Here is a 27,481-nt window from a genome sequence, read left to right as displayed (position 1 = left end):
CATGAAATCTGAGAAAAAGAAAATAAAACGATTGAAATGAATAAAAAGAAACATGAAGAAGAAACAACCACTTTATATTAAATGAAATCAGAACATGTTGCTGTTTCTATTTGATAGAATTTGTGGTCTTTGAATTTTGTTCCATCCTAAAAAGAAAAGACAGAAACTTCCTGGTCGTTTTTCTCTTTTCCACGTCTCTCTGTGCTTTAGACCGACATCCATTCATTTAAACTGATGCAGTACCTAGAAATGACTGTGTTGTATTTGTTGCTGTATAAATAAAGTTGAATTGAATTAATGAGACAGCAACAGGCTGTTTTCAGTTTCTCTGCTTTTCTCCAGTTTTCTCGCCCTTTGACCTCTCTGTCATTCCCTAGTTCTGTTTTTCTCTTTGTTTTCTGTTTCTACTTTTAATTCTTCCGTGTGGATTTTTCTCTTCGGAGACGTTTTTCTGGAAGTAATGGAAGTAGGTTTTTTTCCCGTGGCACTGTGGCACCTTCGAGCTGGCATACAGTGACCTCTAGTGGCTCCACATGGTCGGTACTGTTCGTTTGGACACGCTGCTCACCAAACAGTTTGAGGTATTTGGGTTTAATCTAAAGTGCTTTGTAACCTTTACTGGTGCATTTAATGTGACTTTCTGGAAACGTTTGACTCTCCAACCGGAGCTCAACTTAAAATATACAAATGGTGTTTGATCCAGTTCATGGGTCAATAAATGTCCTGAATTAATTAGAATTGGCATTTTGATTTATTTTTTATTTTCTATTACAGCAAATGAAAGGAAACAGATTTAAATAAAACTTATACATACAGATGTCATTAAGCATAATGCACATTATTGCCCCCCCCCCCCCCCCCCCCGCCCCAATCCCTGAATTCTACTTGCTCCTTGAGGGAAGAAAGTGACCCACTAAAAACAAAACTTAAGGCAAAAACAAACAAAAAAAAAATAATAATAATAATAATAATAATAATGATAATAATGATAATGATAATAATGATAATGATAACAATAATAATAATAATAACAATAATAATAATAATAATGATAATAATGATAATAATAATAATGATAATGATAATAATAATAATAACAATAATAACAATAATAACAATAATAATAATAATAATAATAATAATAATAATGATAATGATAATAATAATAATAATAATAATAATAATGATAATAATGATGATAATAATAATAATAATAATAACAATAACAATAATAATAATAATAATAATGATAATGATAATAATAATAATAATAATAATAATAACAATAATAACAATAATAATAATAATAATAATAATAATAATAATAATAATGATAATAATAATAATCAAACAAATAGATTAAATAAAAAACTAAATAAAATAGTGTGGAAAACAAAAATGATCATAATAAATATATAAATACATAAATAATAGAAAAGTAGAAAAATAATAAAATAATAAAAACTACAATAGTAAATGTATAGATGGGAGGGGTGGGGGTAGTCAGGAGTGTTCATTGAAGCAAAAATGATTAAACAGGCTACCATTTTCCATAGAAATCTGTCAGTACTGCCTCTGATGCAATGTGTGATATTTGTTGTCATTTTAAGGACATGACATCGGTAGAATTGGTATTTAAACAGTCGGGCACTTTTTGTGAGCAGTGTCTATAACTCGCTTCTTAATATGAATCACATGAACAGCTAAATAAAAAAAGAGTGATCATAGTCACAGAATACTTACAGATCTCTGGTCAGGCTCAGGGGACGAACCTTTCTCTGCTATCCGCCTTCTGGAGGAACAAACCAATATTAAAAACCAAAGTTATTTGGCGTGAATGTTGTTCAGAGAGAGTGAGAGGCAGCGACAGGAAGTGACACGGTAGCTCTACCTCCTGGCCAACAGGGCGCTCATCTCCTCCATCAGCCCTCCTCCTGCAGACAGAGGCCCGTTACCTTTGACCTCAGATTTGGCCCCGAGCGCCCCCGACAGGGCCGCCGTCAGAGCCGCATCCTCACTCTGAAACATCCAGGGCCGCAAACCGTCAGTCAGCAGGAGGGAAACAGACGGGGACAAGACGGGGGGACAAGACGGGGGGACAAGACGGGGGGACAGACGGCTCACCCTGGAGACCTTGCGTAGTCTGGCCCCGGCGAGCGCTGCAGCCAGGCCGGACAGGGGGCGGTCCTCGGCGGAGGGCGAGAGGAAGCCGGCGGGGAGGGGGGGCGCTGGGGGCGGCGGGGGGACTCCTGGAGGAAGGGCGGGGCCCGTCGGGGGAGTGGGGGTCCTTCCCGGCGCCGCCAGCGTGAGAGGGAGCGGGGGTGGCGGGGGAGGTGGAGGGTGGCCCGTCGGGGTGGTGGGGGTGGAGATCACAGTGGAGGCAGATGGCTGGGGTGGAGGAGGGGGAGGGTTGGGAGTCAGCGCCTCGTCTGCATGTGTTAGGGGATAAAAGTGGGAGGGGGGGTCAGGACAAGACGTTCACCCTGGTTTTTCTAAACACCAAGAACTTTCTGAAGGAATTCTGCATTTTTCTGTTTGTCTGCACAAGAGTCAGGTGTAAATACTATATTTTAAATAGTATATATTTTCATATATTTATTAAGAATATGACAGAATGTGGATTGTTACAGCTTCGCTGTCTGGTGTTTTGGTTTAAATGGTGGCCCTGTTATCTGGTGACTCCTGCCAGCAGCTGTCAGCAGCAGCTGATGTTAAAATAAGACAAACAAACGCTACGATACTTTAAACTTTAGTGGAAATGAGCTTAAACAGCCTTCTCCAGGACAGCTACGGGTTCTGGTCGGGGTTTCAACATCGACTGTGAAAAGGAGACGCTGGAGGAAGAAGGTAACCAGTTAACAGGAAAGCCAGTTAATCTGAAACACTGGTGGTGTCCCTGGTTTGGGGAACTCCTTATCCTTGTAGCGGGTCACTGAATCCTCTGGTCGCCTGCAGACTAAGAAAGGTCTGCAGCTTGTCGCTGCTCCGCTGGTTGATTCCTGAGCGTCTCTGGTTGTGATTAGGTTTAAAAATGGCGGCTGAACGAGCCACCCTCTGACTCATCTGTGTCGTGACGCGCCGGCCAATCAGCGGCTGCCGACACTGAAGCTCAGAGCTGATAGAAGTCAGTGTCTGAATTATGTCACTTAGTCCACTTTGTTTTTTAACGTGAAAACACTGTAGAGTTCCACGTCAGGCCACTGGGTGGCACCGTTGTTGCAATGTAACCACACGTCCGCTCAATGTCCCTATGAAGTAATGTTCTCCACGTATGCAGATGATGGTGTAGAAATTGTTCACTTTGTTGAAGAAGAGTTGTTATTGTTTATCTGCTCGCACAAGCAGAAGAAAACCAACTTGTAAACAAACGGAATGTAAAAGAAGAGAAATAATCCGTGTTAGTTTGAGGACTGAAGCAGCGGCCGTGAGGAGACGGACAGGATTCTTACCCTGGGGCTGACTGGTGGAGCCCCCCGGAGGCGGGGGGGACTCTGCGGCCCCGGACGGGCCCACAGGCAGGGAGAGGTGCTCGGCGGCGGCGGCGTTAGGGGGCGCTGTAGAGGGAGAGGGAACAGCAGGAGCCTGGGATGAGGAGGGGGGAGACAAGATGGAGGAGGAAGATATGGGTGGAGCTACGGGGGACGGCAGAGGAGGAGGGGTGGGCGGCGGCGGCGGCGTGGGGCAGAAGATGCCGAGGGGGGTGTGGCTGTGCGGAACGGTGACGGGGGACGGCGCGGGGAACATGGGCGGGCCGTTGGGGGATGGTGAGGGGGGCTTCTGGGTGAGGGGGGACGGCGCTGCGATGGGAATGAGTGGCCGCGGACCTGCCGCCTTTCCCGGGGGGCTGCTTATCATGACGGGAGGGGAGGGGGGTAAGGGCGTGAAGTTACAGGCCGACCACACGACGGTCTTGGAAGGAGGGGGAGGGGCAGGAACCGGAACTGGGGCAGTGGGCGGGGCCTGGGGGAAGGCCTGCTGGCGCCGGGGGACTGTGGCGTAGTGAGGCATCACGGGGTGGAAGGCGGAGCCCAGCGAGGTTGCGAAGCGGGACGCCGAGTGTCTGAGCGGTGGGGTGGGAGGCGTGGTGGAGCACGGCGACGGCGTCCCGGCGGCCGGGGGCGTGGCGAAGGGCGGCGACGCTGGCGTGGAGGACGCGTGCAGCGTGCTCTCGAAGGCTGCGGACATTGCACGCCAGTTGGACAAAACCGTGGACGGACAGAAGAGAAGGGACAGATGGAAGGACGGCAGACAGGAAGGAAGCAGCCGCACACAAGAGAGGGAGACAGCGGGTGAGGAAGAGGAGGGAGGGAGGGAGGGAGGAAAAACAGAAGGGGAGCAGATGAAGCAGGAAAAACCAGCACAGAACTAAACCAAAGATTCGATTAGAATAGAGTAGAAATACTTTATTAATCCCAGAGAGAAACTCTGGAGGTTTTTTTCCAGGTTGCGTCATTTCTGAGGCGATGCTAAAGGTTAGCGGAGAAGCTTCATCACAGCGGGAGGAAGAAAAGCTCCACAAAGATCATCCAGAGGCTGGAAACTCCTCAAACACACATTCAATCCCACACCAGGCCAGACACCGAGTACTCAGATTACTCATTGCACCTGTGATACGGACGACTGATACTAGTATCGTAATCTCTGGACCATCGAGCGCACCGGAAAATTAGCCACACCCACCAAATTTGAAAAGCTAAAAAAAGAAAGGTCGGAGTTACGTGATGCACCTGAACGCATCGCCAGTAGAACCGTGTGCAAAAAATAGTGACTTATACTTAAGGGACTCAATAATGTAAAACAAACTGAAGCACTGATGGAGGACACATGTGGGTCTTCAGTCTCACTGTATTGACTCTCTGCAGCTTTCTGAAAATGTATATCAATTTTCATCTCATGAATATCTTTTATTTGTTTTTAAAGCTTTGATTTGTATACCTGTCTTCATAAAGACTCTCCTGGCTACAATGGTTTAAAAGGTTAAAACTGCTGTAATTGTTTAAAATAAATGGCTATATATATATATATATATAATTTTTTTTTAACATGATTTTTTAACGTGTTAACAAAAAATGTTTTTCAATGTTTAAAACGGTCAAGAAAGGAGCCAAAACAGGTCAAATGTGCTAAAATGACAAAATGGCTGATGACAAGAATGAAATGGTCAAAACGGCTAAAACAAGCTGAATAAATTTAAAGAAACTCACAAAAAGTTTAAACGATTAAAAGTGTTTTGTGGCTCCAGAATTGTATTTGGTGGGAAAAGACAAAAACAGCTCTTTTGCTGAGAAATGTCGGACCTGCTGCGGAGCAGGCTACGTTCTGGATCACAGTGAGTGTTAAAGCTCCGCCTCCTGACCAATCAGATCTTTTTGACATGATCAAATAAATCCTATTCAATGAGTTAATGAAGAGCAAAACGGCTCCTGTCGTCATGGTGATGAATTATAATTACAACACAACACGCACTCATACGGAGGAAACCCAGCCTCAAAACAACTGGAGGGAAAATGTAAACTAAAAGAAGCGCAGTGAGAAAGCTCTGAAATGTTTCTGCCGTTATAAAGTAAAACTGAGTGATACTGTCGTATTAATCAATATTATATAATTTCACTGATCCTGAAGAGAAAACCTCTCGACTCGACTGTTTGACTTCCTGAATATTCTCATTTTAACATATTTCAAGTATGAATCCTACCAAAGACATTAGTAGAGGCTGAAAGTGTTATTTGGAGGAAGGAAAACACATTTTAATACTGAATTAGCGAAATACTGAAAACTGAAAAGGGAGATTAATTAGAGGGACGACATCAGTTTTAGTGTCGGCGAACACCGAGGGAGAAAATGAAAACTGCACAGGGGAAGTTCCAGAATCGAACCCGCGGCCGTCCGGCAGTGAGAGGAAAGTTCTCACCGCTACACAACTCATTAAACACACACATACACACACACACACACACACACACACACACTCACCAGCGTTGGAGATGCGCCTCCCTCTCTCCCAGTCCTGTTGCTCCCGGTCCACCAGCTCCTGCTGCTCCTGCTGCTCCTTCTCCAGCCGCTCCCTCTCCGCTCTGTCCTTCTCCATCGCCTCGCGCTCCAGCCGCTCCCTCTCCGCCTGCGCCGCCTCCTTCTCCTGGCGCTCGCGCTCCTGTTGGTCCAGCATCTCCCGCTCCAGCTCCTCCTGCCGCTCCCGCTCCAGCTCCTTCTGCCTCTGCAGCTCCTGGAGCTGCCTGGAGGAGAGAGAAACGTCTTTTAATGATATTATAGAAAACATTTAGTCATGAGTCAAGGAAGAAAAAAACCCAACATGACTTAAAAAAAAACCAAACATAACAAATGAGTCAATGTTGATTTATGCAAGTTCTCCATATCATGTCATTTTTAGGCACTTTTCTGTTCTAGGTGCAGGTTCAGTACCGAGGTTTGGACAGCAGGGGTCAGTAGAGACCAGCAGCTCTGTTTATTGAACCACTGACAGTCCAGGAAACCTTACAGCCTCCCAGAGCTTTCTCTATTGCTGTGTTCACTGTTCACTCGGCACGTTCTGGGCAAGAAAGCAGGAAAAACACAATGTTTTTTTTTGTTTTTTGTTTTTTTTTTAATATGCAAATAATTGGGAAACAGTTGACTTTCATGGTTTAAGGCTCTCACATTAATGTTACGCACATTATTAAAAAAAACATGTGGCATTTAACTGAAGGAAACGTCAGTAGTTAAAGCCTGAAAGAAGTAGAAGAATATTATTGTCTAAACGTCTCTTTAACAAGCATTAACAATAATAACTGGTGGCCTGGCATAGAAACTACAGCGTCTTCCACGATTCTGGTGTTTCTGTGTGTGCGGTGTGTGTGACATTTTCACCGCAAATATATATCAAGCCGTGGAAGATTCTATAAAATTTTGGAGGTGATCTGGGAACTTTTTATTGTTTTCTGAGTCCAGGTCAACCTTTGGTCGACGTCAGAAATCTGTGATTGCTCTTGTTCCTGTGTTATTGTGGTTACAGATGTGTATCAAACGGTAATACCTCTGATCACCTGTAGGGGCAGTGATTTTTTTATTTATGTAGTGTGTATACATACACACATACAGTATACACACACAAATACATAAAGACAGTGTTGAAGACAGTAATACCCCGGATGACCTGTGGCGGCAGTGTTGAGTAGTATAGCTCATGTGTCACCAGAGTAGAAACAAGCGAGAAACAGAAATAAGGATCCTTGGAGGAAAGACAGTGAATGTGTGTGTGGAAACAAACAAATGTCCAACATGTCTTCAGCTGGACTTCAGGACTAAGCAGCTTCAAAACAGCTCAGAAACGTCAAAGACTAGTAAAGTTCAAAACAACGAGGCAACAAATTATCTCTCCCCAAATGTCATTTTAGCACAATAGGAACCAGAATACTTCTTTTATCCGTTTTGTTATAGGTTGTTCATCAACACATCCAGTAGGGGGCAGTGAACAGTGTTGATTTTTTCGAGTCCAAACACCCATGAAGCAGGTTGAAAAGGGTTTTGACAACTTCTACTCTCCATAAACTGGAAAAAAAATGACTTTCCTGACTCACTAAAAACAACAACTTCTGTTTTTCTCACAAATCTGTTATAAACTAAAAAACATTCTGTTATATGACCACAGCTGAGGCGCAGCGGTGTTTGGAATTATCAAAAACATTTCTTTGTTCTGAACTCTGACTGTACAATATATTGCAGATTTATAGTGATATAAATGTTAGAGGCATGAAAGACTTAGTGTACTAAATTATTCGGTATATTTGGTATATGCACTGTACGTTCAACACAAGTGACCGATCAGATGGAGGTGTGTGAGTTTGTCGCCTCCAATAAGCTGCGTCTCCGCGGTCTGCAGGCTTCCCTCCCTGCAGCCCTCTGTTCTGACTTGCAGGGACTCTTCCACATTTCAAAGCCTGAAAACGTCTCCTGTGGAACTGCTTCCTCTCTCGCCTACCGTCGACAGTTGCCAGGGAAACTGTTTTAATGGAAACGTGGGAAGCATCATGGCCTGGATTCCGCCGCGCTCAAACACAGATAAACATGCAAAGGCAGAACTGTCCTAAACATCAACGGAACGCGGTCGTGGCTCGCTTGAGGTTCCTCATCTGGCCATACGAACGTCAGGTTCTCTCCATTGCGATAACGTGTTCTCTGCACACGTGTGGTTTTATTACAAAAAAAACAAAACAACAACAACAGCGCCACCTCATGGTCTGGCGAGCTAAATACATCGTTTTCAGTGTCTTTGCCGTCATCGTGGAAACACAGAACTATTCTGAAATGAACCAGACGTTAGGGTTAGCGTTGGAGCGTTGTCGTGTAAACGGAGCCTTGGTTGCCGCAGCAGCGTCACAATTATCACTAATATTTCTGACACTGATTTTAATCGCCGGTTCTCTTTGCGCACAAGACCGTGACGACGGTCGTCCTCGAATCGGTCCCACCCTGCAACGTAACACCGAAGATTTAGAGCCAAGACCAAACATCACACAGCGTGTAGCGGCGTTAACAGGTCCGACAAAAAATCTAAAAGGTCCCATGAACTAACAGGTTGCTGAGCTCAGTAAAGCCTCGTTTCCACTGCACGGAGTGTGCAGGTACGGTTTGTTACGGTACGGTACGCTACAGTTCGGTACGATACAGTACAGTGCATTTCGGTACGGTACATGTTGGTATGGTACGGTTAGGTACGGTAATGTTTCGGTACAGTACGGTATGGTACATGTCGATATTGTACGGTTCGGTACAGTTCGGTACACTTTGGTACGGTTCGGTACAGTAATGTTTTGGTACGGTACAGTACAGTACAGTTCGGTTCGGTATGGTACGGTACGGTACATTTTGGTACGGTACATTTTTGTGCAGTATAGTTCGGTACGGGACGTTTCAGTACAGTTCGGTACAGTGTGGTACGGTACGTTTTGGTGCAGGTCTTTACGGTACGGTTCGGTTCAGTACGGTATAGTACGTAACAGTTCGATTCGGTATGATAAGATTCGGTATGGTATGGTACGGTAGGGGTATTCATGCATTCCCACTGCAAACGTTGTGGATAGTACCGAAAGAATGTTACCAAAGGGTTGAGATTTTTCGTCACCCTTCCGTTGGGGTACCCGGTTCTACAGAACAGGGCCCATATCGGCTCCCAAACGGAGCCGTCTGCTGATTGGTCAGTGATTCACATCACTCTCGACACGCTGGTAATATTTATCGGCCGTATGAATCCTCTGTTGTTGTTTACATTCTCCACTTTGCACACGCTGGTCGCGCAAGATGACCGTTGTGGAATGATGTCACATACCTGCGGCGTTCACAACCCCGCCTACATTCCAACCGTACTTTCTGTGGCGGGTCTGGGTACGCTTTGCTTTGCTTTACCGTTCCGTCACGTTCCGCGCAGTGGGAACGAGGCTAAAGTCCACTGATCCGATCCCCCCGGCAGTCAGAACCAGAAGAACCAAGCAGAACTTCCTGTTTCCTCCAGCAGAGCCTCGGGATTAAAGATCACCAGTTTAACACGACAACATTTCCCATGGCAACACCGTGAGAACGTCAACATGTTGGAGCAGAACGTGTTTCTATCAGCAGCTTCTTCTTCCTCCGAGTGTTAAAAACAGAAAATCTTCTCTCCATCCTCACTTCCATTCAACACCCGGACGCCTTTTCTCCCTCCATCGCTCTCCACAACACTTCCTCTCTCCCACGCAGCTATTTATACCGCAACCTATTATTTCCAGTTCATGTCTTTTTAATCGGAGGATGGCGCCCGGCGTTTCATCCCTCCGTCTCATCCACACGTCTTCCTCCGGCTGGTCGGCGATCCCTCGTTACGTTAGTTCGTGTTTCCTGAGGTTGTTTGTGACCTTCGGCTCGTTACAGAGACGATTAAAGGAGAGAGTTGCGTGTTCACGAGTCAGCAGGAAAGAAAGAAAGAAAGAGAAAAAAGACAGAAAAAGAAAAAAGAAAGAAAAAAGAAAGAAACACAAAAAGAAAGAAAGAGTTCTGAGGTAAAAGGTCAGGTTCACTCAGAACCACAACACTCATGACCAGTGTTGCCACAGTTACCTTGAAAAGGTAATCTGATTACCGATCGCTCCTTTTAAAATGTAACTTAGTTACTTTACTGCTTCCTTGTTTTCAAAAAGTAACTAAGTAAGGACGTGGAGGGAAACTGTGCAGTTGTTTCCTTACCTCCTCTGAACGTCCATGTCCTCCAGTGTGGGGCCGTTCTGAACCTGGGGGGTCGGTCTGGGCAATGTGGGGCCTGTAGGGGGCGACACACACAAACATACAGCTGACATCATCATCATCATCATCATCATCATCCTCCTCCTCCTCCTCCTCATCCCGTTCATGGCAGCCTCTGCTTACAGGGTTCAAGGTGTTTCCAGTTCACTGTTCCCTTCCTGCACACAAACATAGATGATTGTATTACATGAACACAGCTCCCTCTAGTGGCCCTACAGGAAAACTACAACGTTTTCAGCACGTCTGCCATTTCCTTGTAAAATGTTGCGATCTAAACACAAAAAATACCTTTAAAAAAAACCTGTTTTCATTTGAATCGTCAGCATTCAGTACCGCTGGTTATCTCAGACACAGGATTTGGAAAGTTTAGCGGCTCCCTGCCCTCGACACGGCCTCAGAGGTCAGAGGTCAGAGGCCAGAGGTCAGAGGTCAGCGATACGTCCGATAGCCTCAGAGGTCATCTGGTGGTGGAGCTCAACAAAGTATTTTCAAAGTTGTAATTTTAAAAATCATGAAAATAAAATAAAATAACATTTTTAAAAATAATGAAAATTAATTAAATTAAATAATTATCATCATCATGAATAATAAGAAAAAGAATAAGAATAAGAACGAAAAACAAATCTTTTTCAGTGACTGTGTTCAACTAAACTTCAAAATATAAATAAGCGTTGGTTCATTTATGACTTTATGACTTTATGACTTTATGAATGTTGGAGGTCGACCTTCCAACATTCTCACTTCTGGATTTAGAAGAAGACAAATGACACAGAGAGAATCTGTTCCAGAAGGTTCCGCCGGAGGTCTGAGGGTCCAACTGTTGCACTGTGACTCCTGCTGGGGGGGGGGATTAGGTGAAGCGGTGGGAGTCGGGACGTCTGGAGCCTCACATGTTCACTTCCTCCTGCAACAGCCTCTCGTCAACAAGAAATCTGAGTCCGGGCCAGAACATGTGAGGGACGTGGTGAGGACGATCCTGCCACCATGTGAGGGTGAGCTCATGACTGAGTGACACAACCTGCAGTTCATCTGGTGATCATGGTGTCTGGTCTACCCAGCAACAAGACAATCGGCACACATCATTTCCTCTTTGTGTCTTAAAGAGTCAGACAACGTTAACGTCCACATGTTCAGGCTGGAATCCACCGATCATGGTAATGGACACGTTCATATTTAAATGAAACTTGTTGTGGTTCTTTCGAAGTGAGAAGAACCAGAAACAGAACCAGACGCTCCGCCGAGCTTTTCCTCTGTGGAGTTTTGTACGTTCTCCCCGTGAGTGAGCGGCAAATATATTATATTATATCGTGTATTTCTAAATGTGTGGATGAAACTTTTCTCCTCCAAACTTCTGGAAACCCTGGTAACCATAGCAACTGTAGCAACTGTAGCAGCCATAGCAACCATAGCACTGTAGCAACTGTAGCAGCTATAGCAACTGTAGCAACTGTAGCAACCGCAGTAACCTTAGCAACCATAGCATTGTAGCAACTGTAACAACCGCAGTAACCTTAGCAACCATAGCACTGTAGCAACTGTAGCAACCGCAGTTACCTTAGCAACCGTAGCAACTGTAGCAAATGTCGCAACCGTAGCAACTGCAGTAACCGTAGCAACTCTAATGACTGTTGCAACAATAGTAACTGTAGCAACCGTAGCACCTGCAGTAACCATAGCAAATTGTAGTAACCATAGCAACAGTGGTCGGTTGCTCCAGCTCCGACTGTTGTTGCATGACAACTGGAGATTCACCAATAGAAACACCACAGCAGCAGCACAGCCAATCAGCACCCCACACACACACACACACACACACACACACACACACACACACACACACACACACACACACACACACACACACACACACACACACACACACACACACACACACACACACACACACACACACACACACACACACACACACTCTGTTTTAAGAGAATAATGAGCCGGTAATAATCTCAAAGTGCAAAAAGCTGAAAGGTTTTTCGTTTTCTCCATGAACGTACGTCTCACTGACGTCGTTTTCCTAAACAACGTCGACACAACGGAGTCACAACGTTACTGTCACTGTGATGTAAACACATCAGACCAAACTGCTTCCATGTGCTGTGACTTCATGAACATGTGACATAAAAGAAAAGAAAGAAACACATCTGGATATGAAGGAGTTAAAACAACAGAGCTCCTTGGCTCAGATCCAGATAATGAGGTGTTTGTTGACTGCAGGTCAGATGGTGACGATACTTGACGACTCTGGGATCCATCACGGGCTGAAGTGAGGCGGCGGTGGCGTTCCGTACAGCAGAGCTGCTGATGAGAACCGTCATGAGGTGACACTAGAGCAGCTGCTGTTAATGAAGGGAGGAGCAAACTCTTCTTCTGCACCGTCGCCTCTAACGGCGTCTCAACCCTCACTACTTCCTTCACTCACCGTGAGAGCGAGAAACAGACCTCGAGATTACTGAGGAACTAAAGGCAGATGTGGGGTGGGGGGTGGGGGGGGGGGGGGGGGGTCTCAATGTTTACAACACCTCTGACCTACAAATACACAGCCTGTTGACCGTCTCAGCTTTCATCACCTTTACTCACTTACACACACACACACACACACACACACACACACACACACACACACACACACACACACACACACACACACACACACACACACACACACACACACACACACACACACACACACACACACACACACACACACACACACACACACACACACACACACACACACACACACACACACCGTTTCCAGGGTCTGTTGTCACGATGAGCGACGGTTAGTTTCTTATCAGTGTTACCAGGCGTCATGAGCTCCACCCTGCGGTGGAGAGGAAACCATAGCTGATCGATGTAAAGTCCAGTTGGAGCAGATCAGAACACGGATCACATGTTTAACAGATGGTACCCTGATCAGGGAGCCGCTCGGACCACATGACAGCCATGCTGTCAAAATAAAACTCCTGCTTGAGCCTGAAAACTGCAAGAGAACCGAGAGGAACCATCAAATGAATGAAAAACAACTAGAGCTACACTCGGTAGAGCGCATGACCTCGCCAACGCCACATTTCTTTTGTGGAACCAAGTTAGCATCGCTCGCATGATAGCCGTTAGCGCATATCAATGCTAACTAGCCTGTCAGGTAGCTACATCACTGTGTGAAACCTTGAGCAGGGAGCGTCTCCATGGCAACAGAGGCTGATCTCGTTTGATCTCCTCCACGAGGTGCCTCTCTCATCCCCTTTGTATGGGAACATTTTTTCAACAAGTTTTTTTCGGAGGGATTCACGAATGTTCTGTACTTTTTTCTGTTTATTTTTTGTTTTACTTAATATTTATTCCTAATTCTTGACATTTGTACAGTATATGTATTACACACATCCCACACGCTTTGATGTGCATTTTGTGTCCGTGCTCCCAACGACGAGGGACGAGTTACTTACAGAATTTTTTTTATAAGAAATTAAATTAAAAAAATAAAATAATAATAATAATAATAAATAAATAAAAAAAAATAAAAATGAATAAATAAATTTTTTTTATTAAAAATTAAAAAGATTAAAAATAAAATAAAATTAAATTAAATAAAACTAAATATATTTTATTTTATTTTATTTTATTTTAAATGAAATTAAAAAATTAAATGAAATTAAAAAATTAAAAAAATTAAAAAAATTAAAAAAATTAAATAAAATAAAATAAAATAAAATTTTAATTTAAATAGAATAGAATAGAATAGTATTGAATTGAATTGAATTAAATTAAAAAGGTAATCTTTGCACCTTGCCACTTAGACAGGCACAAGAATAATTTATACATTATGAGACTCCCATTTTGAAAAGCCTCACAGTGAATTCTTAGCAAGCTACCCGAGACGTCACTGTCGAGGTCACCTGATCCCCCAGTGACGCCTCCACACTGGTCACCACGGGATCGATTCCTCTCTGCCAGGTTGCCCCTCTTCTTCAGACGACCTCCTCGCCCTTCAACAGGACTCAGAGGGAACCCCTGAATCCTGCAGCCTCAATAAACTTCCACACATCCGGCGGTACAAAGAAACCAGCAGAACCAGCAGAACCAGCAGGACTCCTCCATCCTGCAGACGCCACTGCAGCAACATCTCCAATTTCAACAACAAGAAACAACCAAAATGTTGACTAAACCATTATATTATGAGAAAATCCCTCTTTGCCAAAGCTCTGGGACTCAACACTTGATGAGCAGGAAGTCTTACCTGTGTCCTGGGAGTTGAGCACTTCCAGCGCGTGCATCATTGCGCTGGCGAATACGTTGGCGTCCTCCTTGCTGCCAAAGTTGAGGCCATAGACCTGCCGGGCGTCGCGCCATTGGTGGAAGGTCTGCGTGGCCTGGTTGTACTTCAGGCCTTTGGGTATGGCACAGTTTATCACTACCTGCAGACATGGTGAGAAAAGAGGGATGAAGCATCGCTCAGGTACACAGACATTCCAGCTGTGGTTTAAAGTTCCTCCACCAGAATCCACATGGGAAAGATTTTAAGTTTAGGACTGAAAAAAGTGATCATATTAGAGTAACGCGTTACTGAGGCCACGTTTACACGACAACGTTTCCTGCGACAACACCTAATCCATTAAAAATCATCAGTCCACTAGAATGTCGGTTGTCTTGATTTAGTTCTCTCCACACATCTGTGTGGTTTCATTGCAAAAACAAGCAACAGCGCCCTCCTGTGGCCCGGCAGACTAACTACATCGTGTGTCTGCACAACACTTTTCTTTTTTAAATTGATTAGGAGTCGTCGCGTCAAGCGTTGTCGTGTAAACGTGACCTGAATCCACCTGGTGAAGAATCCGGCCATCCCACAACCACACCAGCATTCCGCAAGTATGTGCCGGACTGCAAGGCTGTACGTACCGATACACCCGTTTAAAATGTACGTTTGAAATGTGATCGTATTTCATAGTTTTGTACATTTCAGCCAGGTTTGCCTCCCCCCCTCCCCACTGACCTGATGGTCCTGGATCTTGCGTCCCACCACTCTGAAGGCGTTGTTGCCGGTGTGGTGGTAAATGTGGACCCGGCTGAAGCCCGTGGAGCCGCCAGCTGGGACCCACTTCTTGTTGGCGTCGTCATACACCATGACAGCAGCTCTGGCCTGGCAGATACTCTGTTCACTGCGGGGAGACGCAGACACACACAGGCATCAGTCAAAACTCCCGACATTCACTTACACTTCAGCGTCATTCTAGCATTTTGCATCCTGAAATGTAGTTTTCCTCTAACATTATATTCCCCTTCTCCCTCTAAAAATCTTTTCTGCAAACTGTTTGGTAGTGCACCTTTGTTTGCTTTATATGTCATTTGGACAGTTTGGAGTTGGATGAGATCTGGGAGTTTTAAATCTGGTGTTTTAAAGAATAATAAGAATAATCCATTTCTTCTCTTCTCTATGTGGAATGAAACAGATTCTCACATGTCGGACTCATGTTTCCTATCCTACGCTTCCTCTTCCTGAGCGCCGACATTCTGCACTCTGCCTTCACATCCCACACGCACGCCGGCAGCAGGCGGCTTCAGGAGGCTTTAAATCAGACGTCCGTCCCCCCACAGGAGGACGAGGACACAGTGTACTTCATGTTTGCTTGATTACCAAAATATTCTCTTTTGTTGGTGTTTTCAAAAGCCCATCTGAGCGACCTCCCGTCAGACCTGATGATTAAAGAAACTTGAGCAGTTTTAGGCCACGTTTACCCGTATCCGTGTATTAAAAAAAACAAAAAACAAAACAGTGCTATTTGTCAGCGTTTGGGCCTGAAAGCTCCGGCCACAGTGGAGATCTGGGCTCGGCCAACATCGACGTCGCAATTTGGGACGTGGTGTTTTTTTCCAGGGTTCTTATTGGCCATCATGGCTTCATGCTTCTCGTTACACTGCCCCCTACAGGTCTGGCATGCTCATAGCAGCTCTGAAGCAGGTGGATATGCAGGTCCGTCTCAATGAAGATTTGTCTTTTGTAAACGTAGAGGAGGTAATATCCATTTTGTAAAAACCCAGGTACGTGTAAGCTGTTAGTCTTTGTTTCCCACAGCGTCAGTGAAACTTTTTCTTTAAAATCAGCATATTGTCCTGTTATTGGGGCCTTTTATAGTGTTTGTCATCCAGTCCAGATTTATGATGGAAAGAACTTTAAAACAGCCACAGCCAGAAAACAAACGTGCTCATTGTGAGTCTGATGGATGCTTGAAGCTCCACCTGTCAAGCACACCACCACCTGTCAGGTACATTATTAACTGTAGCTACACCACCACCTGTCAGGTACACCACCACCTGTTGGGTACACCACCAACTGTCAGGTACACAATCACCTGTAGGTACACTATTAACTGTAGCTACACCACCACCTGTCAGGTACACCACCACCTGTCAGGCCCACCACCACCTGTCAGGTACACCACCACCTGTCAGGCACACAATCACCTGTAGGTACACTATTAACTGTAGCTACACCACCACCTGTCAGGCCCACCACCACCTGTCAGGCACACCACCACCTGTCAGGTACATTATTAACTGTAGCTACACCACCACCTGTCAGGTACACCACCACCTGTCAGGTACATTATTAACTGTAGCTACACCACCACCTGTTGGGTACACCACCACCAGTCAGGTACATTATTAACTGTAGCTACACCACCACCTGTTGGGTAAACCACCACCTGTCAGCTACACCACCACCTGTCGGGTACACCACCACCTGTCAGGTACATTATTAACTGTAGCTACACCACCACCTGTTGGGTACACCACCACCTGTCAGGTACACCACCACCTGTCAGGTACATTATTAACTGTAGCTACACCACCACCTGTTGGGTACACCACCACCTGTCAGCTACACCACCACCTGTCGGGTACACCACCACCTGTCGGGTACACCACCACCTGTCAGGTACACCACCACCTGTCAGGTACATTATTAACTGTAGCTACACCACCACCTGTTGGGTACACCACCACCTGTCAGGTACACCACCACCTGTCAGGTACATTATTAACTGTAGCTACACCACCACCTGTTGGGTACACCACCACCTGTCAGCTACACCACCACCTGTCAGGTACATTATTAACTGTAGCTACACCACCACCTGTTGGGTACACCACCACCTGTCAGGTACATTATTAACTGTAGCTACACCACCACCTGTTGGGTACACCACCACCTGTCAGCTACACCACCACCTGTCGGGTACACCACCACCTGTCAGCTACACCACCACCTGTCGGGTACATTATTAACTGTAGCTACACCACCACCTGTTGGGTACACCACCACCTGTCAGGTACATTATTAACTGTAGCTACACCACCACCTGTTGGGTACACCACCACCTGTCAGGTACATTATTAACTGTAGCTACACCACCACCTGTTGGGTACACCACCACCTGTCAGGTACATTATTAACTGTAGCTACACCACCACCTGTCAGGTACACCACCACCTGCCGGGTCGTTTTCTGTGTGAAGTTTAGGTGCAACTAAAACGAGCTATTTCTCACTCACACAATGTGAGGGGAATAGGAATGAAGAATTGAATATGAGATCAGAGTATTTTCATCCCTTCATGAATGTTAATGACGCTTTAAATGAAGATGGCCATGAAGAGCCATCCTGCTGGTGGCAGAGAGGGAGGAGAGGAGGAGAGGAGGAGGAGAGGAGGAGAGGAGGAGGAGAGGAGGAGGAGAGGAGGAGGAGAGGAGGAGGAGAGGAGGAGTGTCAGGTTCAGGTTCAGCTTCCTGGAGGCTGGATGACAAACTAATTATCACATGACTGATGAGATGTTGGTTTGATGCTTTAATCCTCTGATGTTTCACCGTCTGATCTTCATTAGAAAACACGGTGTGATATCTCTGAATTACAAACAATAATAAAACCATGTTTGATTTTATCACACAATCTTTCAAAGGGACTCTTTTCCCCCCGTTGAGATCATGTGACCATTGGAAGGAAAGACTGAAGAGTAAAATCCGTCTCCTCCTACTGAGTCTGCCTTCGGCTGAGAAACGTTGAATTTCCAAAGTCGCCTCTTGGTAAGAAAACCAGAATTAAATCCAACTAAAGAAAAGTATCGGAGGAAAATAGTTTCACTCGCAACCTGTTGATTTACCTGGAGCTTTGATATGATATGAGGAAGACCTGAAAGTTAGGAAACCACAAGACACAGGTAGAGAGACGGAAAGATAAAAACATCCAGTCAAAACAGCCCGAGAAGCTTCAGTCAGGAAACTCAAATTCAACATTGGTTCCAGTTTTTAGATGTACAGTAGAGGAACACTGTGTAAACACTGTGTAAACGACCTTAGTAACTGTCCTCTTCATTTGTTTTTTGTTTGTGGCTCCTGGGGAATTTTATTTGGTGAAAAGTGATGTGTACACACACACACACACACACACACACACACACACACACACACACACACACACACACACACACACACACACACACACACACAGAGGAATGTGCTGACTTTGTGAGTATTCTCACTGCTTGTAGGCCAAAGTTACGTAAGCAGCCGAGCGACTGGTCCAAACACAGCAAAAACCAAAAATGGAAAGTAAAATCTGATTCAGTGTGTCTGCCAAACACAAACCATGATTCATGGGGGTTTTTTTTGTCCTGCGAGCTTCACTGCTCTCCACAGGAACCAGATAAGACCTCTCAGCACGAGACTTCAGTGTGGAAACGTCTTGGGATCAGATGTTTCTACGATCTCCATGAACTGCAGCAGCCAGTTTGTTACTGCTGTTGTGGGGTATTGAGCAGATACAGTACATGATACAGTACATACTGTACACACCAGAGCTCCAGTTTCATGTTCGACAACTCCATCCCTGTATAGTTCTTTAAAGCAGAACACTGAAGCTCCTCCTCTTCTGGTACTGGGAGGAGCGTCTGCACCTCGTCGGAACACCAGGGGGCAGTGTCGCGCCAACATTTCAATAAACTAAATTAACAAAAATGTAAACTACGGGAGCGTTTACAGCCGATGAAGTATTTAAATATTGCGGCTTGTCCAAAGTGACGATCGTCACCGACCAACGACCCGTTCCGTAGTGCTCGGTACCTCAATGGAAGGGAAGCGGAAATTCGTAACTGTTGGTCACAGGGTTTCTTTCGGTACCATCCACGTCTTTCGTCAGTGGGGAAGCCAGAAATGCCGTCCCGGCACAAACAGCCGTGTGTATACGTCGCCAGTGAAATTTAAAAGAAAATGGCCGTCGGTGCCTGGAGGTCTGCAGAGAGACGGCGCCTAATTGTGACCTGGACAGAGGAACCGTCAAGCGAGCTGGAAGACTCGTATCACAACCGTCCCGTTCGTCAGAAGTGACGTAAAGGTAGCGACACAATCCAAACTCAAATATTTTACGCCAAACACATGAAACGGACGAGTGTAAACAGTTTGTCAGGACTCGCCACATGTGATCGGATCACTCAAAACACATGGGTGTTGCTGCCCCCTGCTGGTCAGTTCTGGGTCTCAGTGTTGTGATACGATCTCTGCTCTTAACGAAACAGTAATGGAAACGACTTCACGTCAGAAATGTCTTCAAGGTTATTTAGAAACTTAACCGGAGTGGTGACACTGAATTTCCAAAAGTCAAAATCTGACTGCGATCTACGGGTTATAGTCTCACGTCCTAAATCACACGGCGGCGTTCCGACACTTTGATACGATGGATTTAGATGATTAATCATTTCCAAGTTAACTTTTCATGTCGCTCACACTGAGCATCAACAAATGATTGAATTCAGTTTCAAACGGGAAGCAGCAGTCACAACACACACACACACACACACACACACACACACACACACGCAGGTCAGTGGTTCAGATCACACACACGTGTTAACTGGGGCTCTGGCAGATCTTTACAGGCGCACACATTCACACAGAAACAAGGATCTCATTGACAGGCGACGCCGTCACTTCAGCAGCAGGAAGACCAACAATCTGAGCTTTCACACGCCGGACTGTGCAGCTCTGTCTCGTCGGGGGGGGGGGGGGGGGGGGGGGGGGGGACGACGACGACACAATGCTGAATCGACGCTAAAGGCACTCAAAAGCTCATAAAGCACCTTGATTTTCTGTCACAAACACTCGTGTTGAAACCGCCTGTGGTCCGCCGTGTTGAGGAAGCGTTGCTGCTCGGAGGGTCACAGAAATGTCAGCAATCTGTGTGGAGGGTTAAACACAGTTTTTAACTCGTGTGTTGCTCACAGAGGAAAGTCCATAATTACGCCGAGCTCGGAAGGATTCCACCACAAACAGGAAGTAGCCACCAGTGGTTTTAATGGATTTCAGCTTTATACGTTGGTTGCGATCTCTCATCTCATCGTTATTGTCGGAAGGTTTCCCCAATAGCTTCGGCCTTACAACAGGAGTAGAGAGGAAGAAGTGGTGAGGAAGACTCTCATTGATATCTGGTCCGAAGACTTTATATCAAGGTTGTTTGTGGCTCCCCGTTAGCCACGAGCTAACTGGCCTCGCCACCACTAAAGCAGCGGGATTTCCTCTTTCGGTCCGGACCAATCAATGAGCCGTGTTTCTTCTTTACTTCCTCTCTGGTCAGTGTTTGTTTCAGGCCACAGCGCCCCCAAACCAGCAGCTGGTGTCACTGCAGGACGTTTTCCAGGCGGTTTGATCCGGTTTATAAAGTGAATGTGACCAAAACCTTCATTCTACCGTGAGAGTTCATCATGAACGTAGAGTCTTTAAGTAGAAACATGAACTTCTTCATCTCAAACACTTCATTGAAACTGAAGCCGGTGACAGTGGAGGGTAAACCACAACTGTCAATATCTAAGTAACTTGTCATGTGACCTTGAGCATCAATCACAACTTGACAATGGCGCCCCCTGCTGTTCACACGTGGACTTAGTGTCTGCTGAGGCATCAAACCCATTCATTGAGGTTCTGGGTTCAGAGTGACGAGCTTCGACACGGCCGCTCCGTTGATCCACGAAAAGAAATGTACCAAACTAAAACTAATCATACTTCATTAATCCCCTCGGGGAAATTTCTTTTCCGCATTGACCAAATCCTATTTCTAGTCTCTTTAATCTTCAGTGATCCCAGAGGTTTTCTACGGGATTCAGGTCTGGAGAAAGTCCAGGTCTCAGTCTCTAACAGCCGTTCACTAATGAAGAAACCTCGGTGGGCTGAGGCTTTGTGGACCCTGAACATGAAATGAGGCCTGTGTTGATCATGCAGGGGCCCAGTGACTGGATTAACCTTGGGAAGAGGAGGAAGTACTTCCTCTCGTGGTGCCATCTGCTTCAGCAGAGCTGCCTAATTGTGGGAGGAGTCAAAGGGAGGGCCTACCTTTATTGGGATTGGCTCAACCCCCGATGACACTATATAGGGTTTTGATTTCTGATTGGCTGGTTGGAGCAACACACTTTTTAAAACCTGAAACAAGCCAGGGACAGAGAGGACAGACTGTCTTCACTTCTGGGACGTCAGTCCAGGACGTTGAAAAACCAGTAGGAAGTGAATTCTGGACAATATGAGCCCTTCAAAATGAGATTGACCATCTGGTTCCAGAGGACGCTGTCCGCCAGGAAGTGCTCGTCAGAACCTCCTGAGGACAGTCTGCACATTCTCCAGGTTAAAAAAAATAAAAGCTGCTGTCTGTGTGGCTGTTATTGAAGTACTGGAACCGTTCAGAGGCTGGATCTCACCTCTTTCATTGTTCGGTAAAACGCAACAGCTCTCACACGATCACAGAGGACAGAATGTGTGTTACGGTCGCGGTTTTTAGTAAGAACCATCTTAAAAGTCCCCCGAAGGGTTAATGCTTTCTATACATCTCATCTCTTCTTCTGGAAAACCCCTTGGTTACACACACACACACACACACACACACACACACACACACACACACACACACACACACACACACACACACACACACACACACACACACACACACACACACACACACACACACACACACACACACACACACACACACACACACACACACACACACACACACACACACACACACACACAGCTGTACGTACCGGTGGACTTCCATGTTGGAGGCGAGCACACATGTCTGCGTGAGGCTGAAGCTGGAGGCTTTGGCCAGTCGCGCCTGCAGCCCGTCTGCACCCCCGCCGCCAGCGGCTGACACCTCCATCGCCGTCGTCCTGCCCACCGTCCCTCTCCAAACACAAGCCCCCCTCCTCCTTCTCCTCCTCCTCTTCCTCCTCCTCCTCTCCTCAAACGCCAAAGTGAATCTCCCCGCTTCCTCTTCCTCCGCCCAGAACAGCTTCCATCATCACACAAATGACCCCCCCACCCCCACCCCCCAACCCCCCCCCTCCTCTCACTGTCAGCCTCCGTATCACTGTGATTCCCCCGGATTCATACGTGCAATGTCAGCGAGCCAGCCTGCACACACACACACACACACACACACACACACACACACACACACACACACACACACACACACACACACACACACACACACACACACACACACACACACACACACACACACACACACACACACACACGTTTCTAGGCAACAGGCTCTGCTCTTTCTGGGCTGCTGGTGAGGAGCGGCGGGGGTCTCTCTCTCTCTCTCTCTCACCCCCCCCCCCCCCCCCCCCCCCCCCCCCCCCCCCCCCCAACCCACAAGGTGGCGCTGTCACTTGCTTTTGTAATGAAACCACGCAGGCGTGTGGAGGGACCGATACATCATAAAACGTTACCATAGAGGAAACCCGACATTCTTATGGACGGAGGACGAATGAGAAGCTATCAGGCGAGAGTCTCAACTATAAAACCAGAATACGGGCCGTGAGTCCCGCCACCACGGAGCCCGCCATGTTTGTTACTCGCACGTGAGCAGGAGGGACTATTTACCAGGGCGGATGTGCACATGAGCAGTGGTACCAGCGCTCCGTAGCCTCCAGCGGTCTAATGCGTCAAAGAAAGCCGGTAATAAAAAAAGTGACGGTTTCTCGTGTAAGCGATTCCTCGGTCAACATGTTCCTCCTCCAGCTCCCGTAACATCCGGACGATAAGCTGCTGCTTCCTTCACACGCTCTGAACCCTGCCGCTTCAACGACGACCGGTTTATGGATTTTTTACGGGTTATCGAGCTTCATGCCGCCGATTCACTCAGCGTCATCACATTCAAATTGCAGAACAGGTCCAATTGTAACGTTGATACCCAAAGCAATGTTTACATTTCGGTTCCATGTTTGTTCATAAAAGCCAAAGTGGCAAAACTGTGAGTGAGTTTTCTGTGTCAGTATCTGCTGTCCTGCGTGATGCGTTCAGGTGCATCACGTAACTCCGACCCGCTGGCCGACCGATCGCCAGAATCACAGCCAAATAACCGATAGAATACTTTATCAACACAGATACAATCACCAGTGTTTGTGTATTTTTGTCGTAATGCAAAATTAAAACATCAATTCTAATAATAACTTTCACATTCTATAAATGTAGCCGCTACAGAGGAGCTGTAGAGCCACATATGGCAGCAGGGCGAGACCGTAGGTAACAGGAGTCGTGGAGCACTGAACCGTACGGAGAAAAACTCTTTAAGGCCTCACGACACACACACACACACACACACACACACACACACACACACACACACACACACACACACACACACACACACACACACACACACACACACACACACACACACACACACACACACACACACACACACACACACACACACACACACACACACACACACACTGGTGTCACTCGGAGGTCAGGGGATGCAGATCAGGTTTTCTCGACAGGTGCAGTAAAACTTTCATTCTTCCAGAGATGCTTCCCGAGGAAACAAAGCTGCGTTTGGTCCCGATCGAAGGCCGACTGCAGGATAAAGTTACTGTTCTCTCACGCAGCTTCTAATTACAGCCAGTCGGGCAAAAATGGAGCTGAACACGGCAGAAAAAGAACCCAGCCTCTATTCCCCCGCGACCACTGCAGGTACACCGAGAAACGCGGGGGTCATTTTACAGGAGAACACAATCAGAGGCCATAAATCCTGCTGCAAGCAAGAGGTTCTAAAACGTCAAGTCGGAGGAATGCTGGGCTTCCTCGAGCAGCCTCGCCAAAATCAAACCAAAACACACAAAAACATCTTCAATAGAACGATTAAAATGATGCATCGTTCTTTTAATCGGACAGATCTGAAACCACGACACACGATTTGACCCAAATTCCTCCTGCAGCCATGAAACATCTTGAACTGTCAAAATAAAAGCAGCACAGATGATAATGTATAACGTTGTGCTGTTTTGAACGAACCGTAGTTCACGTCGCATTGGTGAAATTAAAACGTGCGAATAAAAACACACAACGTATTATGGAAATGACCCGTTTTAGACTTTTGATCTGTCCCGTCGCATTTTTCACCTCAAAGTGGGAATTAAGAGAAAAAAACACACATTTAAAAATCTGAGAGATATGTTGGATTATTAATGATTTAGTGAAAGACCCTACAGAGGAGCTATAGAGCCACGACAGAGGAGCTATAGAGCCACTACAGAGGAGCTATAGAGCCACGACAGGGGAGCTATAGAGCTGCTACAGAGGAGCTATAGAGCCACGACAGGGGAGCTATAGAGCCGCTACAGATGAGCTAGAGAGCCACGACAGGGGAGCTATAGAGCCACTACAGAGGAGCTATAGAGCCACGACAGGGGAGCTATAGAGCCACGACAGGGGAGCTATAGAGCCGCTACAGATGAGCTATAGAGCCACGACAGGGGCGCTATAGAGCCACTACAGAGGGCTATAGAGCCACAACAGAGGAGCTATAGAGCCACTACAGAGGAGCTATAGAGCCACGACAGGGGAGCTATAGAGCTGCTACAGAGGAGCTATAGAGCCACTACAGAGGAGCTATAGAGCCACTACAGATGAGCTAGAGAGCCACGACAGGGGAGCTATAGAGCCACTACAGAGGAGCTATAGAGCCACTACAGAGGAGCTATAGAGCCACGACAGGGGAGCTATAGAGCTGCTACAGAGGAGCTATAGAGCCACGACAGGGGAGCTATAGAGCCGCTACAGATGAGCTATAGAGCCACGACAGGGGCGCTATAGAGCCACTACAGAGGGCTATAGAGCCACTACCGAGGAGCAATAGAGCCACTACAGAGGAGCTATAGAGCCACTACAGAGGAGCTATAGCTATCTAAGAATATACAATGTGACAGAAGGATCACTGGCGTGTGTGTGTGTGTGTGTGTGTGTGTGTGTGTGTGTGTGTGTGTGTGTGTGTGTGTGTGTGTGTGTGTGTGTGTGTGTGTGTGTGTGTGTGTGTGTTCGTGTGTCAGACTGCTGTTATCTGACCTATGTGTGTCGTCTTGTCTGGACAATGGCGTCATTGTTGCCGGGTGAACTTGTATTACTGTCCACCAGCTGTTACACACACACACACACACACACACACACACACACACACACACACACACACACACACACACACACACACACACACACACACACACACACACACACACACACACACACACACACACACACACACACACACGAAACAGTGACCACAGACAATGAGCACCAGTCAATAATTCAGCAGCATTAGTTCCACTCGTCTTGAGAAGCTCGGTGAAAATCACACGACACTCTTGAAGTGTTCAGAGGAAAAGTGCTGACCGGTCAAAAACACAAACTTTCTAATAAACCAGAGACCGACTGTCTCCTGCTTCTCAAACACGTCTCCGCCACTGTCCAGCTTGTTTTAGAAACGACCAAAATGTACGGTTTTCATCCTTTTTCAAGAAACGATCACATATTTATTTATTTGTTCTGTACAACTTTTAGACAGCTCTGTTATTGAGTTGTTGTTTTTTTTAAATAGATGATGCACCACTCTTTATGATTATTTCATTCAGTTATTTTTGCACTGCTGATTGATGAAAAGGGAGTATTTTAAACATAATAATGTATGTTGAGAAATCAAATTCAAGTAGAAGACTGAGTTTTTCTCTGGTTATGAAGAAATATTATATTTGTTATTCGAAATATACATTTATATAAATAAAGGAATTGCCCATTGGAAATGAAGATGATGCTAAATAAAGTATTTAACGAAATGAAAATGTAATGAAACCTCTGGTACCAATAACAAACCCCACTGGAAGACTTGGACATGGACACAGGAAGCGTCCGGATCCAACCACGTCCAGAAACAGTGACATGAGCAGCGTCACGTAATCGAGCTGCTTCAGCCTCTATAAATATAAACTCCCCTCATGTGGCGGCAGCTTCTCACACCCGCAAATAATAAATGAGTGAGACGACGGGGCTGAGAGTTAAAGTGTGGGGAACCTCGGAGATCATCTCCTCATGAAGCTCTGACTCCGTCAGCTCTCCTCCGTCAGGTGTGAGGAGACCAGGAAGTGGTTTTATTCCAGGTGCGGCGGCGACGGCCGCTGTGATACTCACGAGTCCCGGGTCATCCTGGAGTCCGTTCACAGGTGGATCTGGACAATCCACCGCAAGAGACGCTGCTGCTGGAGGAGCTATCGGTTCTGGGTCTTCTACTTTCTCCACCCACTGAGTGACTGAGCAGCTGAGGCCGGCGGGAGACCGGAGGACTGCGGGGGGGGCGGGGGGGGGGGGGGGGGGGGGGGACACGTCATCACCCACCACCACCACCACCTCTCCACATTCCCCGATGCTCCCACCTCTCTGGAGCCAAGGCTAAATGTGGAGCAGCTGGGCCAGGGGTATGTGAGGGGTGCAATAATTCTACAGCCGGGGCTGGAGGAATATCTGCCCCAAGTCTCCAAAAATAGACATTCTGCCCCGCTGGCGTCAGACCTGGCTGAGGAGGAGAGCCGTGTGTCAGGCCGCAACAATGCCAGCTTTACTCCTTCCAATACACACACATGCCGCCCCGCTACCAAAGAAGGAAAGCTCGCAGGAACCACATGCATCACGCTCCCGACACCGAGGTGTGAAACACCGGGCCGCGTCGGCACCACCAACCGGTCCAGAGTCAAAGCTGATGTTTCTGATTCGCTGATGAATCCAGAGAACCCCCCCCCACCCCCACCCACCCACCCAACACACACACACACACACAACAAATCCTGCAGTAGAAATCTGGGACTGATGATCAACATG

The 27,481-nt window shown here is 46.5% G+C and overlaps 1 protein-coding gene across 3 annotated transcripts in view; it reads right to left on the bottom strand.

Annotated features, from left to right (window-relative positions):
* Positions 1 to 26,918, bottom strand: part of enah (ENAH actin regulator) — a 34,663-nt gene extending 7,745 nt beyond the window's left edge. The window contains exons 1-9 of one of the 3 annotated variants that reach the window (XM_080490737.1): positions 26,798 to 26,918; positions 15,278 to 15,443; positions 14,525 to 14,702; positions 10,213 to 10,285; positions 5,974 to 6,233; positions 3,450 to 3,554; positions 2,125 to 2,429; positions 1,892 to 2,019; positions 1,744 to 1,792 (exon numbers count right to left, since the gene is read on the bottom strand). In XM_080490737.1, the coding sequence (XP_080346863.1) occupies positions 1,744 to 1,792; positions 1,892 to 2,019; positions 2,125 to 2,429; positions 3,450 to 3,554; positions 5,974 to 6,233; positions 10,213 to 10,285; positions 14,525 to 14,702; positions 15,278 to 15,443; positions 26,798 to 26,811 (1,278 nt within the window). In that variant the 5' untranslated portion in view covers positions 26,812 to 26,918. Of the gene's footprint in view, positions 1 to 1,743; positions 1,793 to 1,891; positions 2,020 to 2,124; positions 2,430 to 3,449; positions 4,176 to 5,973; positions 6,234 to 10,212; positions 10,286 to 14,524; positions 14,703 to 15,273; positions 15,444 to 26,797 lie in introns of all 3 variants that reach the window. The other 2 variants (XM_080490736.1, XM_080490738.1) reach the window with 2 other exon arrangements.
* Between the last annotated feature and the right edge of the window lie 563 nt (positions 26,919 to 27,481).

Source organism: Lipophrys pholis (genome assembly GCF_963383615.2).
Source record: "Lipophrys pholis genome assembly, chromosome: 21".
NCBI lineage: Eukaryota > Metazoa > Chordata > Actinopteri > Blenniiformes > Blenniidae > Lipophrys > Lipophrys pholis.
Note: the sequence above shows the minus strand (reverse complement) of the source record. Positions and strands in the feature narration are given on the sequence as shown.